General features: G+C 40.0%; 2 protein-coding genes across 2 annotated transcripts; one reads left to right on the top strand and one right to left on the bottom strand.

Annotated features, from left to right (window-relative positions):
- The first annotated feature begins 1,144 nt into the window (after positions 1–1,144).
- Positions 1,145–3,042, top strand: LOC139785272 (uncharacterized). The gene is made up of 2 exons (XM_071724450.1): positions 1,145–1,570; positions 1,643–3,042. The coding sequence occupies exons 1-2, from the start codon at positions 1,402–1,404 to the stop codon at positions 2,890–2,892; spliced, it is 1,419 nt and encodes a 472-aa protein (XP_071580551.1). The 5' UTR covers positions 1,145–1,401; the 3' UTR covers positions 2,893–3,042.
- A 6,115-nt stretch (positions 3,043–9,157) lies between these two features.
- LOC139785271 (uncharacterized) lies at positions 9,158–10,476 on the bottom strand. The gene is made up of 2 exons (XM_071724449.1): positions 10,108–10,476; positions 9,158–10,030 (listed from the first exon to the last, which is right to left on the bottom strand). The coding sequence occupies exons 1-2, from the start codon at positions 10,474–10,476 to the stop codon at positions 9,158–9,160; spliced, it is 1,242 nt and encodes a 413-aa protein (XP_071580550.1).
- Positions 10,477–18,950: the final 8,474 nt, after the last annotated feature.

Raw genomic sequence — 18,950 nt, 5'->3', positions numbered from 1 at the left:
GGAGATCATCGAGGAAAGGAACTGCTGTTATCTCTCGAAACGTGGAAAGCATTCTACGAGCAACGACGAACCATTCAAAATTTCTTTTGCAATGACTACAAAGATATCCATAGTTTTGTAAACGTTGGACCGCTAACGGTGAGAGTTAGTACGTCGGTTAATAACGTCAAACTCATACGTCTTGAATCTGCAAACGTATGCTTGATGATGACCGAATCGACGTTGCGTCGTATGTTCTATCTCGATCGGTGCATCGATGGAAGATTCGATCGATTGGTCAGAATACTTGCGGCAGTCGATGCAAAGTTTGCGCAGTTCTCCGATATCGCGTCCACTGTGACGGATCCCAAGGAAGCGTCGAATGTAATATACGCTAGCGATGCGTTCAATACGAATCAGCTCATCGATTGTGAGCTTGCAGCTTTAGTACGTAAGATATATTGTGTAAAAAAGAAGAGTTCAATAAACAGGCTTTTTTACAATTAAATAAACGATGTAATTTCTTTGCGCGCATGTCCATCCCTACCTTAATTTTTATCATCGCTTCGTTGCGTCATCGGGTCGATCATCGTCCCGATGACGTCATTTTTTCCTTTGTCTCGCGTACTGCGTCGTAAAAAATAGCGCGAAAATTGTTTAGTCTACGCGATAACCACCCCCTTTTCCCAGAAAAATGTTGTTTACGACGAACATGTTCCGACAGGTTTGACGCGTCATCGACGAGACACGCTCCTACGCAGTGCGCTATCGAGTTAGTCTTACCCATTGTGCGCCGCCTAGCGGCGTCGTTGCGAACGTACCCCCGCGACGCGACGCGGACCCCCCCCCCCCGCGGCGCGACCGCGCACTCCGCGCGGACCCCGCGGACCCCCGCGGCGCGACCGCGACCGCGAACGCGGACCCCGCGGACCACCCCACGCGGCGCGCGGCGAACGCGAACGCGAACGCGGACCCCCCACGCGGCGCGGGTGAGTCATCCCCCGGTGAGTCATCCCGGTGAGTCATCCCCCGGTGAGGGTTCTAGGAAGAAATCTCCCCGGAAAAATCCTCCCCGGAAACAAGTTCCCGGGAAAATCTCCCCGGAAAGAATCTTCCCCGGAAAAAATCTTCTACGGAAAAAATCTCCCCCGGAAAAAAACTCCCCCGGAAAAAATCTCCCCCGGAAATAATCTCCCCCCGATAAAATATCCCCCGGAAAAAATCCAGCACTACTGTATTTCAAATTGAGACGGCATTTTGAAGGGCCGTTACACTAGACTGTGCGACTTTATTTGGTGCTTGTATATGTTATTATTCGGAACCGTCAACTGATTGTGCTGTGTTTACTCATCGTCAGCAATATCACCTCGATTAACAGTAATCAGTCTGTTGTAAGTACTGGTAGCGATATTATCGTGCACCATGCCGCTCAAATTTGTAAAAAGCAACAAGGGAAAGAATCAGCTGATTGCTGATGGTGAATTGTATTACAAGCATGGGGAGGGGTCTAATGGAAAAGTTATTTGGCGGTGTGTGCAGTATAAAACCGGGTGTCGTGGGATTTGTCACACGTCGTCGGTGTTACGCGATGGTACGTAAATTAATGTACTTAACAGCAGTATCGGAAATTTTTCATTACTCTTTTACTTTTTGCTTATTATAGGCATCATTTTGCATCAAACTGAGCACACAACTCACGCTCCTAACGCTGCAGCAGTTGAGACAAAGCGCGTTGTTGCAAAATTACGGAAGAAAGCGGTGACAAGCAAGGAAGCATCATCGTCATTAGTGGCGTCTGTGCTGGGTACGGTGTCGTCTCCTGTTGCTGCACAATTACCGAGTGCTGAGTCATTGAGTCGGACTGTCCGAGGAATCCGTCAAAGGAACAATCCTTTACCGCCTAATCCCAGGAAGAACACACTGTATGAAATACCAGAACACTTTCAACAGACATTGAAGAGCGTGAAATTCTTGTTATTCGACTCTGAGGATATTAACAACAGACTGCTTATATTTGCTACGGAGGATAATCTGCAGGTGTTGCGAGGATGTGACACATGGTATTGTGATGGTACTTTTAAAGTAGTGCCTGAAATATTCGACCAACTGTACACCGTACATGGGGAGGTGAATGGCAAGGTTGTGCCTCTTGTATATGCGTTATGCCCTAATCGACGCAAGAGAACATATCAAACTCTGTTGCGGGTTCTAAAAGATGCTATTCCCGGGGTGGCCCCAAAAAATGTAATGTCGGATTTTGAGATGGCATTTTTAAAAGCCGTTACACTAGAATTTCCCGAATGTGAACTCAAGGGGTGTTTATTCCATTTCGGTCAAGCACTTTGGCGTAGTATACAAGATCACGACCTTGCGCCATTGTACCGCGAGAGCAGCCGCGTGGCTCGTAATTTACGAATGTTATTCGCATTGGCATTCGTTCCTTTCTGCGATGTACATTACGCGTACGATGCTTTGCTACAGTCGAAATTTTTCACTGATAATGAGAAGGATTTGAGAGGTTTCCTCGATTATTTTGAGCACACTTGGGTTGGCGTGTTAGGTCGTCGTAAAGTACGACGCGGCGCAATGTTTGATGTTTCTTTGTGGAACCACTACTCCTCAGTGATGGTGGCTGTTGCTCGTACCAACAATGCAGTGGAAGGATGGCACCATGCACTAAATCGGAGAGCAAATGGTTCGCATCTCGTACTGTGGAAAATGATCGAGTTGCTTCAGGCAGAGCAGGGTCTCGTCGAGGCTCACATTGCGCGCGCGAATGCTCACGCTCCTGCGAATAATAGAAACAAGCGCTACAAAGACAACGATGCGCGATTGAAGAGTCTCGTTGCAGCATACAACCGACAGGATGTGTTACAATATTTGAAAAATGTCGCTGCCAATCTGTCGTTATAAAAATGTGTTATGATTTATGTGTTATTTATCTTTGTTGTTAGTTACGCCGATTGTATTACGTTAATTGCGCTTTGTTGAATGCGTTTAAATTCCTGAGGAATGTTGCTGTCAATCTTTCGTTGTTTTAAATTATCATGAGTTATGTATTTATTGTCTTTGTTTTTAGTCACGGCCCTGCGGGGGGCTCCACTATCATTAAACTATACACATAGTGTGCCTTGCAAAGTACGTGCGTGGGCTTTTCACACGTGGAAAGTTGTAAACCCATGTGGCACCTCGGTTTTTGCTGGGCACCGAAAATGTTTCCGGGGGAGATTTTTTCCGGGGGAGATTTTTGCCGGGGGAGATTTTTTCCGGGGGAGATTTTTTCCGGGGGAGATATTTTCCGAGGGAGATTTTTTCCGGGGGAGATTTTTTGATGGGGAGATTTTTTCCGGAGAGATTTTTTCCGGGAACTGATTTCCGGGAGATTTTTTCCGGGGAACAAAACGTCGGTTACGCCGGTGAGTCATACCGGATATGAGTCATACCGGTGAGTCATACACGTGGTATGCCAAGGTCACCCCCCTCCCCCTCACCCCCCGCAAAATCCGATATTCTTGAAATCCGATATCCTTGAAATCCGATATCCTTGAAATCCGATATCCTTGAAATCCAAAACCCCGCGATCCCCCCTCCCCTTCACCCCCGCGAAATCCGATACCCATGTGTAACCCGATACCCCGCCCCTGCCCTTCCCCCTCACCCCCCCGCGAAACCCGATACCTTTGTGTAACCCGATACCCCGCCCCTCTCCCCTCCCCCTCACCCCCCCGCGAAATCCGATACCCCCTCTCCTTCACCCCCCCTCATTGCCCCCGGGTCCGTACGCCCTTATATAACTACTTTGTTGAATAGAGTAAAACTTTTATTTGAAACATTTTTTGATATCTCGAATACTTTTCGAAATATATCGAGAAAAGCAAAAACCGGCTCTACATATGAGTGGTGGTTTCACCCCTTAAAACCGCAGCTACAAAAAATTTCTAAATTCATCTTTTTACTCCCCCTACATGTGTAGGAAGTTTCATTAAAATCAGAATTTACGAGTTCGCGAGGTTTCCTTGTAAGTCCTATTAGAGTTAATTAGAGATATTTAATTATTAAAATATAATTAACACAAAATATTCGTTACACATAAAGAATTAAAAAATATCGATCAGCATGCATAAAATAAATAAATTACAAATATGAAAACTAATACAATATTATTATGTCAGGAGATAAAGAAGACGTATATGACGGACAAAAACTTTGAACCGAAAGTGGTGGCGCGTGCCTCTCAAGCAGCTGAGGGTCTGTGTAAATGGATACGCGCCATTGTGTTATATGATCAGGTGGCAAAAATAGTAGCGCCAAAGAAAGCCAAGCTTGTTGCTGCTGAACGCGACTATGAGAACACTCTTACGTTTTTACGGGAGAGGCGAGAGATGCTAGCTAAATTATATGAGAAATTAGATATATTACGTGAAAATCTGCAAGAAACGATGGCGAAGAAGATCCATCTGGAGAATGAGGTTGGTTCCTTCCTTTTTATATATTTTTTTTCCTATTCCTTTTTTGCTTTTTATTCTCGTTATCCTCATTCTTCTTTCTTTTTATTTCTTATTCTCTTTCTTCTCTCTTTATACCTTCTCCTATTTCTTTATTTCCTACGATTCTCTTTCTTTTTGAAAACTAAAATAAATAGCTTTTTATAATGGAATTTTATAATTCAATTATTTTATTGTCAACAACATAATTATATTAAACAGAATAATAAATTTCTTTCGACAGTATATAGAATAACAATTAAAATAATTTAAATCGACCGTAACTGGCAATATATAACGTCTTTTCGATATGAACATAGAAAAACTGTGAGCCAACTTGGTTTGTCGGATTCACACAGCACTTTTTCGGATCAAATCGAGACATTATTAATTTCGACCATGGGTTTTGGTCAGTTGATGTAATTTCTAAGTTAAATAGTTTAAATTTTTATTGTGAAAAAATACTACCCCAGCCAGGGTTTGAACCTGGAACCTCCCGTATACCGTGCGGGTGTCGTGCCAATTCGACCACTGGGGCTGTGGTAATATTTCATCGCAATAACAACTATAAGATGGAGCACCGGTTCTTCAGGTCGACGGTGTATAATAAACAGAATAATAAATTTCTTTTGCCAGTATATAGAATAACAATTAAAGTAATTTAAATCGACCGTAAGCGCCTTCGCACGCGCGATTTCTGTAATCCGCGCGATACACATTGTAAATATTGTAAATACTGAATTTCATTATAGACATTGACTTTTAAAAGAACTTTGAAAATTGATTTGAGATTCCTTCTCCGCACGCGACTCCTTCGACCATTCGCGCACATTTTAATAAGAAATTTATTGGGGTAGTATTTTTTCACAATAAAAATTTAAACTATTTAACTTAGAAATTACATCAACTGACCAAAACCCATGGTCGAAATTAATAATGTCTCGATTTGATCCGAAAAAGTGCTGTGTGAATCCGACAAACCAAGTTGGCTCACAGTTTTTCTATGTTCATATCGAAAAGACGTTATATATTGCCAGTTACGGTCGATTTAAATTACTTTAATAATTATATTATATATGTGGCATTTCATGCCAAATCACCGAGGATTTTACTCGACCATTTTTGATTTGGCGGAAATTTTTTTGTGTTTTTATACTAAATGAAAGTAGCTTCCATGATTTTTTTTAGATTTTTATCTCTACCCATACTTAAGTTATGGATTTAAAAAAATGCAGTTTAAAATTTCAAATGCCTGTAACTTTAAGAAGAAAAAGATATTGTAAAAAATGAGGTAATTTTTTTTTTCGTTTTTCACTGTGCTTTTCGAAGAAAATATCGAAAAAATTTTTAATGGACAATACGACTGTTTTTTTAGGATTTAAATAAAAAACAATTAGCAGGTATTATGATCGACCCAACTGGCAAATTTTATTATTCACAAAACGCTACGTTTCGACTGCAGATTTCGGTCGTTTTCAAGCGTATAGGAACTCACAGATATTAATTAGTCAGACATAATGCCCAAACTACGCCGAATCTAAAAACTAAACATCAAAAATTGAAGCACGCAACAATAAGTATAAGTCCATAAATAATTATATAAATCAAAAACTTACATATTTGTGCGTTAAATTCACAGAAGTAAAATACATGTTAAGCGGCATTTTCGTTAGTCGTTTATGTCGAAGGACATGTCAGAGCCGTGCGGTGGTAAAATTTAAACTGACGAAAACGGACAAGCAATAAGCAAATGACACCAACACTTTGTAGATTTTGCTCGTAGCGGCGTTTAATAATAAATATATTTCCCGTACACCTTTAGTTTACTTAATTCAATTACTCGTAACGGTAACACGGATAAAAATGACGCGGTCGACTCGTAACGCGTGCGATGGTTGTGGACTGCCCGCCGCTTCTCGGAAGGGCGGGCTTTTATCACGCTTGGGCTCGTTTCCGCGTTGCCGACTCAGCTGTCAGCGCTTTTGCTTCCGCGATTGGGTCAGTGGTGACCCGGTGGTGTCTGGAATGCCACCTCAGGTATATTTGGCAATTATCGGGGATTGCACTGACAGCTCGTTGTTGCAACTAGGGAACGTTGACTTCCGTTTCACAACATCCCTTCCCCCGTGGAAAAAGAAAAACTGAGGTATGAAGTTTTTTGTTAACATCTGTTTTATATAGAGTATTCTTTTATTTTTCCATGGAGGTTACAATATCTTATACTATTATATGCTAATATGTCCGCTGTGGTTCCCCCCTTTAAATTCTTAATGATTCCTTTTTTTCTTTATTATATAAATGATTACAATTATAATGCTTACTGCAGTTACAATTATGGTCGCGGAGCCTACGGAATATACGCTGTTTTTGTTTGCAAAAACACTTGGTTGGTTATTTTCCACTTCTTTTTTAATTTCATCTAGACTTAAACTTAATTTTATTAATTCTGACGGGTTTCTGATTATTGGTTCTAACTTTATTTCCTTTTCGGAATCTAATTTGTTGTTCACAGTTATACTTTTCTCTATAGTATCTGTTACGTTGAATTCTGGTAAATACATTTGTACATATTTAGTATAAATTCGGTTTTTGTTTCTAAAGTTATATCTGGTGTAGTTAATTTACAATTATCGCGCAATGTTATTTTTCCGGTTTTCTCCATTTTAATTTTGTTTTCTGGAAGTTCATTACATTGAATTATTATTTCTGATTTTCTTGGGGTGGAATATAATCATGTTTGAGGTTCGGCTAATGTTATCCAGAATGTTACATTTGAGAGGATGTGACGTTGTCTACGGTTTTTTATGTATTTAGATGCTTTTACAAAGAGTTGCACTTCGCTTGGTGCATTCGCAGTTATAAAATATACCGGGAAATTTTGATCGCATATAAATTTAGTGGTTTCTCGCGTACATTTATTTAGATCGCTTTCGTTTAATATTATATACTTACGATTTTCTCGGTTTATTCCTAATAGGGTGTGCGAAGGTTCTAGAAGTGTATTATGGTCGTTGTGTACTGGTACGGGTGTAATTTTTATAATTTCGTATATGTTAAGTAGTCCGTAATGTCGTTTATGTCTGTTGTAAGGTCAGCTAGGATGGCGGTCATCATTAGTAGTTGTTCATCTATTTCTTCTCGGTGTATGAATTGGTCATGTAGTTTCCTTGTATTATGTGAAAGCGTTTGTTCTAATTCTTCCATATGGCCTATTGTGGAGTTGATGACCTTCAGCTGGTTCTTCGCTGCGTGCTGCAGCGTTTGTTGCTGATTATTCAGTATTTGTATTTGTTCGTTAATTATTTTTGCATCTTCAGCATCCATGGTACCAAATAACGTTTTACTTATCTGGCCGATGGCATCGATTAAACCTCGTTTATTTACGGGTGATTTGTAAATTGTTTGTAGATGTTCTAGGGCGCGTGTCGTTCTCTCGTTTTCTCTTTTAGTAATTCGGAGAGCAATCTGACATGTATTTTTGATGTCTCCAGTGGCATAATTGCAAAGTTCTTCGGTGTGCCCTAGATATCTTTGAAGCTGTTGATGTCTGACGTTTAGTGCGGTTACGTCTATGCGTATCGCTAATTTCCACGTTATCTTCGTTTGCTTCAGGTGTCCGATTCTCTCGAAGTAGATACCAGGCTCGTTGATAAATATTATCGCTTCTTTTTTGCTGATCACGGCTGTCAGCGAGTTGCTACTCTCGTAATGTCTCTGCCGAGTTTTTGCGGCATTAGTCTGCTTCTGATCTTTGAGCAGAGCTTCTGTATTTCTTTGTCCATTTTTTTATTTCGACCTTTTATTCGGCTATGCGTTGTTTACGCTGTAATCGGTTTTTCGCGCCGTCAACTTGTGACGCGTGTTGGCGGAGTTATTGGTTGGGAGCGGCGCGTGCGGGCGCTATCCCTGTGTGTGCCTCGCCTAGAGTGGTGCGTTCGACTGCGGGGCCCATGTCGCCCCCACCCCCTTATAAAGAGGTAGGCCGCCCTGGCACGTGGGTGCCTGGTCTCTCGCTGCGGGTGACGGTGTACACCGCCACCGGTCGGAGGGAGGTTACCGTTATCCGGCGAGTGTGATTTTTTGGTAAGTATTAAAATTTCTATGCTAAATTTTTTTTTGCTTATTGCTATGGCCTGCTTTCATTCTCTCGCTTTTATTGTTATCTAAAAGGGCTTTATTCTTCGATGAACGCTTTTAAACGATTGGCGTGGACGCGTAACGTCTTTCGTTGTATTTTAATTGTGTAGTTTACATTGCTATGTTTCTCAAGGATCACGTACGGTCCGATCCATTGAGACTCGAGCCTTTTCGCTCGTCCGCGTCGTACTGTCTTGTCATGCAGTAACACTTTATCGCCTCCCTTAAATGTCTCTTTATTAATTTTCTTATCGAACTGCCGTTTCGCCTTGCTTAATTTTCTGCTGGCGTAGATGTTCGGTCGAACTTGGCCTACTGACCCCTGAGAACGTACGGCTCCGGTGGCGAAATCTGATGCGTCCGTCGCCGCGCTCGAATGATCGGTCTGTAATTGCTTGCGTAATCTTTCGCGTCGCGCTGAAATAGATTCGCGTTTTTCGGTCGCGTGTAACGTGAGTACGTCAGTAGTGTCACTTACCGGCTTCTCTTTTAGAGTTACACGCGGTGTGGGTGTCTCCGCTAATTTTTCCACGCCGTTTAACATGCTTATCGGGCCTTCAGATTCTGTCGGCTCCATCAAACAGCGTCCGATGAATAGGTATAGGTTCTTTACTTTTTACGATATCTACTCTGTTGCGGGGTGGTAAATCTACCTTCTTATATGTTCGGACTTTAAATGTAACTCTTCCGATGTGTACCTGCTTTGTGGCGTGCGAGATAACGGCCTTACGCTTTGTGAGGAAATCATTCCCCAGTATTCCTTCATAATCGATCGGGAAATCGTCTTCTACCACGTACATGGTATGGCGTATTTTCTGGTTTCCGAGGTCTACGGTTGCTTTTATTTTTCCGAGAGTGTGGATCTTGTGTCCCGTCACTCCGGTCAATGTCAGGCGTTTTTCTCGCACCATAGTATCGCCTTTTAAATTTCCTACTTTTATTAGCGTCAGGATCGCTCCTGAGTCTAATAAGAAATTCGTTTTGCCTTTCTTAGCCTCTTGAATCGGCAGTGTTATCAGGTTTAAAGTGTGTATGTTATGCTTTCCCGTTATCTGCGACACTTGATACTCCTTGGCGGCTCGTGCCTTATTCTTCCTGGGTCTCTCGTCTTCTTCGCTGCCGCTGCTGGAGGAAGATTCATCGCTCGTTTCTCGCGATTTCTTTTTTCTTACCTTTAAACCGTTTACTGGCGCCTTTTTGGGGGCGTCCGTTTTCGATCGGCTTGATCGTTCCGTGTCGGGTCGTCCGTTCAGCGACCAACACTCTTCTCGCTTATGCCGGGTCCTTTTGCAATAGGTGCACTCGATCGTATTTATTCCGCCAGGCTGGTTCGCTTTCGGCAACGAGAATCTATTCGCATGTCGGCTCGTACGGCAATCTCGCCCGTAATGGCCGGTTTCTCCACATTTGTGGCACTGTATTCCTGCGTTCTGTGAATATTGCGCGTTTTCCGTATTGAATTTGTTTTTGTTTACCGGCTGTTCGTTCCGCGAGTGGGGCCTCTCACCTTTTCCTCCGCGCTGGCGCCGGTTATTGCTTCCTGCAAAGTTTGGTATCGCTGCGCTCTGACTATCATTTTGATATCGTCGTGCAACCCTATTTGAAAATTATGTAGGGCTTGCATCTTGATGCTGTCGAGAATCGCTTTCTGCTGCTCTTGCGAGTGCCCTTGGCCTTCCTCCATGGCCTCGTATAGTTCTCGCGCTAATTTTTCTACGCGCCGCCCGAATTCCTGCGCGCTTTTTCCCAATTTTCGTTTTAGGGAGTTAAATTCCAATTGCAGATGAGTCATGCCGCGCTTTCCCAGATATTCCGTTTCTAGCTCGCGCTTTAGCTGCTCAAAATCACGAATATCGCGCGTGTCAAAGTCTGTCATGGCCTTTCCTTTTTTTGTGCATAAGATGGCCTCTAAGAGCATCGATTCGTCCGCGGGCTGAATGTTTTTCATTGCGTAGGTACTCGCGTTTAGAAATTCACGGACGCGTTCTCGGGACTCTCCGTTTATTTCGGGAATCATGTTTCGGGCTTCCTTCAAGCTGAGGAATCCGATGTGTAGTTCCGGTTGATTGTGGACGTCGCTATGCGTCCGCCCGTATGTAACGTCTAGGGGGCCGTGGCTGCGCACGTGGCGGACCCTTACCTCGGAGTGGTCGTAAATCGCGATTTCTACTCGGCTTATGCGCTCCTGCAATCGCGAATCGCGCGTAGAATTTCGTCTAACACGGCGTCTGGTGCGCCTGGGCATGCTCTGGGCGGCTCTGGGGCTCGGCCTCGGTTAGTCGTCTGTTTATAGAGGACCTGAGTGTCGTTATCTCGGCGTCGACCTGCTCGGGGGTCACCGGCTGTTCCTGAGTTTCGTCACGGGGCGTATTTGCCTGAGCCGCTCTTCCTTGCTGACTCATATTTTCGTCCGCGGAGTCTTCTTCGGGATCGAATACGCTGCTGTCGTATGACGTGAGGGAATATTCTCTTCGATGAGAGAGTCTGCTTGGCGTACTGTCTGAGACGTCTGAGTTTGCGTCTATTTGTGTCGGGGTCAGTCTATTGTCGCCGTTACCGCGATTATTATCGTTATTTTCGCTCGCTAAACTTTTGTCTATTTCGTCGAAAAAAAATTCGCGTTCTATCACGACGTTAGGGTGCAGTTCTAGCACCGGCGTGTCATCGTCTGAAAATCGCGAGTCTAAATTTCGTCGCACGAGGCCTAATGCTTCGCCTCCCGGATGTCTTGCGGCGCGAACGGGGAGTTGGCGGCTATGTTCAATCGCACGTCGCGCTCGCTCGCTAAGTACGAAAAACGCGTTGCTGACGGGGGGATGTCGGGGTAATTCGTTCGACATCTATCGGCGCTTGCGCTTTTAAGTTCGGCACTCGCGAATTTTATGTTCGGCGTTGGCGATCCGTTTTCTTTTTCGCTCGTTGGTTTTACTTTCGGCGCTCGCGAGTATAAATAAAACGGACTTACAGTATCGCCGCGCTACGCATGGTGTCCGCTTTCCGCTGAGTTGTCGTCCGCTGCTACGCTGTCCTGCTGGGCTACTTCGCTGCCTCGCTGCTCCGCTGCTACGCTGTCCTGCTGGGCTACTTCGCTGCCTCGCTGCTCCGTTGCCACGCTGCTTCGCTGCTTGGGCTAGCGAGTCCGTGCGGTAGGTCGGGGCCTTCTCCGGTGCCGCTGATAACACTCGGCGGCTGCTATCGTGACTTCCCTCGCTCTGGATCTGGCTGGCTGTTCCTCTCGGGGATGCTTTACCGCCTTTCAATAATCCGCTTCTTTTGCAGGCGTGAACCTCTGGAGTTGGATGTCCTTTCGCCCGGTTGTCGGAGATCCCATCGCTGCCACCAGTTTTGTCGTGCCGCGCCGCGAAAGAGGTCTCGGGGCCGGCACCGGATATCGAGGATTCTCCGGGACGGGGAAATGACACCAACACTTTGTAGATTTTGCCCGTAGCGGCGTTTAATAATAAATATATTTCCCGTACACCTTTGGTTTACATAAGGGGGGATTCTAGTGTAACGGATCAAAAGAATCGAAATTTTTTTGCATAAATTAAAAGTATAACATTTTAAAAATATGCTCCTATAGTTATAAAGTCGAATTCGCAAAAATAAAGAAGTTATAGCTCTGTTTAGTGAGACGCGTCAGAGTCCCAAACAGCAGGATGGATCGATATTTAGTTTGTGTGTGTGTGTGAATCAAGTTTGTGCAGGCTACTGCAGGTCGATGAGCAGTTCAAGTCGATTCTTCAGCGGTAAGTATCGTGAAACTTTATCTAAAACTTTAACGCGTTTTTCTCGAAACCATGTTTTTCAAGTTGGCGGGCATGATAACTTGAGAACTAATAAACCGATCAACTTCGGTCAAGTTTTGTTCAATTCGTTATAAATTTCTCTAGGTACTATACCTATCATTTTATTTTTATTGCATTTATTTATAATATTTTTTGATCAATATATATGATCAAATTTATGTCAAAAAATAATTTTTTTTTTTAAACGCTATAACTTTTTTAATTTATTATTTTTTCTTTGTTAGGGAGGTATAGTACCAGCGGAAAATATCTAACTTTAAGAAAATATTTCGTTTTTTGCTTTCGGATAACCGGGAGAAACGTTACGACGCCCGCCAATAGACGGGAAATCGCAGAGAGGGGTCCAGATTATTTATTATATATTAAAATTAAATAAAGCAAATTGAAAATAACTAAAATTTTTTGATACCTTAAGAATGCCTCTTTTTATCCCAAAAAGTTTTATTTGGCTATTCTTAATAGTTTTCTAGAAAAAAATTCTTAAAAATCGCTTATTTTTTGGCCTGTTACACTAGAATCCCCCCTTAATTCAATTACTCGTAACGGTAACACGGATAAAAATGACGCGGTCGACTCGTAACGTGTGCGATGGTTGTGGACTGCCCGCCGCTTCTCGGAAGGGCGGGCTTTTATCACTCTTGGGCTCGTTTCCGCGTTGCCGACTCAGCTGTCAGCGCTTTTGCTTCCGCGATTGGGTCAGTGGTGACCCGGTGGTGTCTGGAATGCCATTTCAGGTATATTTGGCAATTATCGGTGCTTGCGCTGACAGCTCGATGTTGCAACTAGGGAACGTTGACTTCCGTTTCACAACAATATGTAGCATTGCAATCTTTACAATTGATCTTGTATACTATTTCTGTTTGTTTTAGATCATCGATTTTATCTTTACCTCGTTTAATTAAGCAATCTAGTTTTTTAGGGACTGTAAACAGAGTAGTGATATGGAACTTTCTCAACTTGTGACAAATGTTATCGCCTAAACCTCTGATATATGGTAACGGTATGCAGTTCTTTAAATCAAACTCTATTTTATTATCCGTGGAAGTGTTATGTGTAGTATTGCGTATTTTGAGAAGGTTTAACCGTTTAGCAATATGTTTATTAATAATTGGTTTTGGAATACTATTGTTATTCAAAATTTCTTTGATTATTTTAATGTTACTGTCATGGAATCTTTCGTCTGAAAGTAAAATAGCGCGATCCACTAAGCTTGTAATAGTGTTTAACTTATATTTTAAGGGATGGTTAGAATGAAAGTTTATGTATCACCTTGAGAACGTAGGTTTCCGATACCAATTTGTTATCAGTGTATTACCGTTCCTTATAACGGTCGTCTCGAGGAAGTTAAGCGGCGCGTTGGTTTCAGTTTCGTACGTGAATTTGAGTCTGGGATGATACTCATTAAAAACTTTTAATATCAGGCCCACACTTGTTTTAGGGACAACCGCGAAAATGTCATCCACATATCTGAAAAATATCGAGATATTAAGATTTAAGAGGCTTAAGCAAGACGTTTCTAAGTCATTCATAACGATATCAGCAGCATCTGGAGATAAAGGAGATTCCATAGGGCTACCGAAAATTTGTTCATAAGTTGCACCATTAAGGACGTTCTCTCAAAAATCACTTTACTTAGAATGTCCTTGAAATTTACACCATACGTCAATTTAAAGGTCCTCTATACGTGGCTGAAAGTGCAACATTCGTTGCGGGGTTAAATTTTGAGATATTCGACCTCAAAGTTTCAATATTTAACATAGGATCCATATGAGTGGTCTCTACAAAACGGACATTTTGTTTGATTGTGAAAAAAGTTTTCTTAGGATGTTTTTTAAAAACTAATATATGATGCATTAATATATAAGAAATATTATACAACTTCGAACATTAGGGCATGCGGTACTCGTTTTCGAAAAATAACTGTGTAAAGTACGCCATCGAGGCGTTTTTTCGGCCGGCTCCGCGTGACGAAAAAGAGAAGCATGCGCGACTTGGCAACGTCGCATCTGCCGAGAAGTTGACAAGAAGCTTGAGCGCCGAAATCGTATGACTCGCAAGATGTAAAATGATTTCTTATTTTCATATGCAATATTACATATACATATTATTATAATATACATTTATAGTAATTTTATATTTCACTTTGACGAGTAATAAGGTTGAAATGAAAACATTATTAGCTTTATTTATATTTACTGAAACTATTTATAAAATACATAGATATTTTTAAATACGTATGAATCTCTTAAATTAAAAATAATTTTAAAATACATATACATAATCAATATAATTATAAAAAATTATAATAAAAACACAAAATATATTTTACTTTTTATTTGTTTTATATTTTAAAAATTCTATAACTTTCTCTATAATTTTTTTGTTTGTGGTAATTTTTGGTTTGTTATTTTCAACTTTTTCTGTAAACAGACCTTGAATTCCTCTTTCTCCTCCACTTTCATACAATTTTAAAAGAGAATCATACGTTACACTATGTAAAGCCAGTCTTTTCAAAATCTGTCGAGAAACGATATTTTGTAAATCAATTAAAAATTGTAAATTATAGCTAATTTTGTTTGTTTCTAATACTGATTTATAATAATCAGCAAAAGACGTCATGGAGTTAAATAAATAATCTTCACAATTCAAAATTGAAACAAGATTTTGCAAAATTGTGACATTATAAGCTGCGTCATGAAAATGTTGTGAATCTTGAGGTTCTAAAAAATCTTTTGATAATGTCTCTAATGTAAACATTTGTGGACCTTTCCTATCTGGAAACTTTTTTTTAAATGCCGTTAATGAGTCGGAAAAGCCTGCAATCATGTTAAAATCATTGACCGTATTATTATTTATGATTGAACGTAAAAATCGAGATGCGTCGAAACTTGCTTTATGAGCTACTAATAAGGATTTTTTCCCTTGAGAAACAGATTTTAAAAATTGCTGAAAAGATCGTAATGCTTCGGTGATTGTGAGAGTTAATAATTACTGATTATAAAGATATAAGGTATTATTTATACAATGTAGCCCAGTAGCTTTACTCGCACCAGATGAAATTTTTTCTTTGGGCTTAAAAAGATTTTCACCACTTTTTGCAGCTATTTGGATAATATGAGCATTATGAGCAAATCCTGTTGTTTCTAAATCAAAATAAAAAATACTTATTTTATTTTTTTATATATTTTCCGAACTTTCGTCTGTTTTATTTATCGTTGTATCAATACCACAGTTGGTTTGATATATTATGCCTTTTAACTTTTTTTTACTTTTTTTCTTTACTCTTTTGTTTTAGTTCTAGCCGTCGTAATTTACTTGATTTTAATTTATTTTTTAAAAATCTTTTACATCTTTTGTTATCAGCTACAATAGCATATTTGGCTGAATGTGATCCTTCCGAAATTCCTAATCTTTTCTGCATATTTAGTATACTTTGCTCTCCATCATTTTTTACACATACACTATCGGCTACTCTAAAGTCGCACGCAGCACTTTTACTGAAGCATTTGTTTTTAGCAGCTTTATGTGTAACAATATTATTAAAGCTTTCGTTAGCTTGACTAGAAGCTGCTACCGAAAATTTGCCAGCATTTGCAGCGTACTTTCCGAAAAATTGCACTAATTCATCGTACAAATCAGGTTCCGATAACTGAATTGTGTGCTTACTTTTAGGTTTACACCAATTTCCACAATTTTCGTGGCGTCCAAAAAAATGATCTGGTAGCTTTTTTAATGCTTTCGCCAAACATTCGTTTTTGCCTTTATTTTGGGACACTGTGTAACTAAAACATTTTTTTATGTGAGAAATAATTCCTTTTCTATTCAGCTGCTTGTATTTGTTGCGCATTTTATATAGCTCATTAGAAAAATTTTGTGTTAAGTGATTTTTATCGGCTAGTTCATGAAAGTTAACATCTGGATTGTCATTTCGTACGGCTGCTATCATTGAACTATCCTCATCGCCAATAATTACACGAACTTGCAAACCGACTTCTTTTAAAATGTTGCTATGGTTGATTAATTCAACTCCCGCGTCAGCTTCCATAGCCTTAGCGCTGCCTTGGAAGTTCATGCGGCAATCGTGATCCTCTTTCTTGTGCCCCAAATTACATTTCATACATTTCCGATTTCTAGTAGCATAATCAAGAACTTTCCCTGATAAAAAACCAATGATAGTGCTGTAACTGTTTAAACTATCGTAACTGCGACCATTACCGCGCTTGCTCCAGCCAGTATCGAATCCAACTATAATATTAACAACTTCGCCTATAGCTTGGTCAAATGCAACTGAATTAGACTCATTATTTGAGGGCAGAGTAGTTTTTAAGATGTCTAGCTGCGGGTAAATATCTTGAATAATGTCCTGTGGCCTGGAAAGTATACAATTGTGACAGGAAAGATTGAAATATACCCAAGTTGTTTAGGTAAACTGTAATTATTTAAAAATAAATAGTCTATTTTGCAGCAAAATCTATCTTTCATAATCGAAGAAATTTAAAATTTAAAATATATACTTATTTAGTGTAAAAATTAATTAACCTATTATATAAATATATTATATAAATTAATATATATAACCTAACATATAACATTAATTTAATTAATCTAAAATGTTAAAAATTAATGTTATTTATACCTATATATACCTATATATAATTAATGTTACCTATATATTTACAGTAATTTTCAATATTTAAACTAAATATTTATTTTTAATATACAATTTTTAATATGCAATTACAAACATTTTTAAATCTTACAATTCTTCACACAGCTGTGTAATTTTTTCTATCACTAGTTTTTTCTCTTCCATTGCTGCTTGCTTACAACTGTTTTTAGCTTCTTCTTCAATTATTGATCCAATAATCTTCTCGTAGTGTTTATATAAATTATATTATTGGAGATGCTGGGGATATCTGCACACGCCAAAATTTTGTTCAACGCAGTATTGCCCACTCCAGAATGTACAGCACCTAATACAAATAATTAGACAAATATGAAATTGCTTATTTAAATTGTATCAAAGCAATTTCATACATTTAATCTAAGTCAGTAAAAAAAACTTACCAAGAATAAAAGTTGCGTTAATGTGCGATACATTATTTTCTACTTTTCCTGTCTTGACTTGGTTTACATAATTGCATTTGTCACAGATGATACTTAAAATCGAGTGAAGACCCACACGTTTTTCACAAGACATTTTTTCTAAGTCTAAAAGACTTTTACACTGGCTACATTTTAAATTTTTGCCAAGCTTTCTTAGCTCTACGATGCGCCGTCCTTCACCAACTTTTTTCCCTTGATGCTCAGTAATAAGTTCTTCAATTCCTTTCTTTTTAGATTCCGACATAGCTGCTAAAGCCTTAGCATGCCTATCCGCTAATTTTTTTTTCACAAATCTACCGTTCTTTACTCTGATCGACATCGTGTATCCTTGCGAAAAATAACCTCTCTGTATTGAACCCGAACAGTCGATCGTGTACTTTACGGAGGTTAGGAGCAGAAGCGCGTCGTTGCCAGATCGCTCAAAGCGACGCAGTAGTACGATTTTTATACTTCTGCGCAAGATAGGAGCTAAAACTACGCAGTGACTCTCAAATAGTTTTCTCTTCAAGAGAGGTTTTAATACGTGGGCAAGAGCTCAGTTTGGATGAGCACGACTGCGACGAGAGAACGTCCTTAAAACTAAAACTAGTAGACGATAAAATAAGATCAATTGCGTGTAAAAATTGTGGTAAATTGAGATCAGTTTTTTTGGAAATGTAGTCCCACCTTTTTTTCTATTCCCTTTAAAACTAAATCTTTAGGAATGTTCGTAAATAATGCCGTAACATCTAGTGAAATGAGTATTTCGTTGTCTTTAATTTTCTTGTTATTAATGAACTTCGCAAAGGACCAACTATCTTTTTTTATATGTGATTTAAGTTTTGGGATAGAAGAATGTAAGATCTTTTGGAGGAGGCTAGCAACATTATAGAGCGGGCTTCTTAACGCTGAGATGATAATGCGTAAAGGGAAACACGTCTCATGAACTTTCGGCAGCCCATAGGCTCTCGGTAAATTTCCATTGGTGCAATTTAGTATTCTATATACGTAGTTACTGATGATGCAATTATCATGCCAAGAAATGACTGAAATGCTTAACGACCAAACCACTTACAAAAAATTAAAGAAGGATCCGATAAATAAAATCACATCCAAAATTAATGAATTGGTCAAATCTTGGCATGATAATGGCATCATCAGTGACTACATATGGGGCATTCTTTCTCAAAACAGCCACCCCTCTGCGCATTTCATTTTTGAAGATAAAATGCTTTGCGAGGTCTTAAAATTTCCGTCGAAAACTCAATTTTTGGATGCCGTATGGCGATTTTCATTTACATTCAAGGGTGGGGCAGTATGACCAAAATATCGCTCAAACCACCCTAAAAAATAGGAAAGTATGCAAATAACATCTAAAATCTTAGCAGTTTCTATCAAATTCGATGCAACTTTGAAACAAAATGGTTTATGACATCCTGTTCGAGAGCACGCGGTA

The sequence above is a fragment of the Temnothorax nylanderi genome, unplaced genomic scaffold, assembly GCF_030848795.1.
Source record: "Temnothorax nylanderi isolate EJ_2023f unplaced genomic scaffold, tnyl_v1.0 TNYL_tig0767_pilon, whole genome shotgun sequence".
Classification (NCBI taxonomy): Eukaryota; Metazoa; Arthropoda; class Insecta; order Hymenoptera; family Formicidae; genus Temnothorax; species Temnothorax nylanderi.
This window is presented reverse-complemented; position numbering and strand designations above follow the sequence as displayed.

What these genes read in the sequence shown, in the direction of transcription:
- LOC139785272 (XM_071724450.1), top strand. Translation starts at nt 1,402, where the DNA reads ATGCCGCTCAAATTTGTAAAAAGCAACAAGGGAAAGAATCAGCTGATT. An exon ending in GTCGTCGGTGTTACGCGATG is followed by an intron (nt 1,571 to 1,642) that starts GTACGTAAATTA and finishes TGCTTATTATAG; the next exon opens with GCATCATTTTGCATCAAACT.
- LOC139785271 (XM_071724449.1), bottom strand. Translation starts at nt 10,476, where the DNA reads ATGACAGACTTTGACACGCGCGATATTCGTGATTTTGAGCAGCTAAAG. An exon ending in GCGCCAGCGCGGAGGAAAAG is followed by an intron (nt 10,031 to 10,107) that starts GTGAGAGGCCCC and finishes CAATATTCACAG; the next exon opens with AACGCAGGAATACAGTGCCA.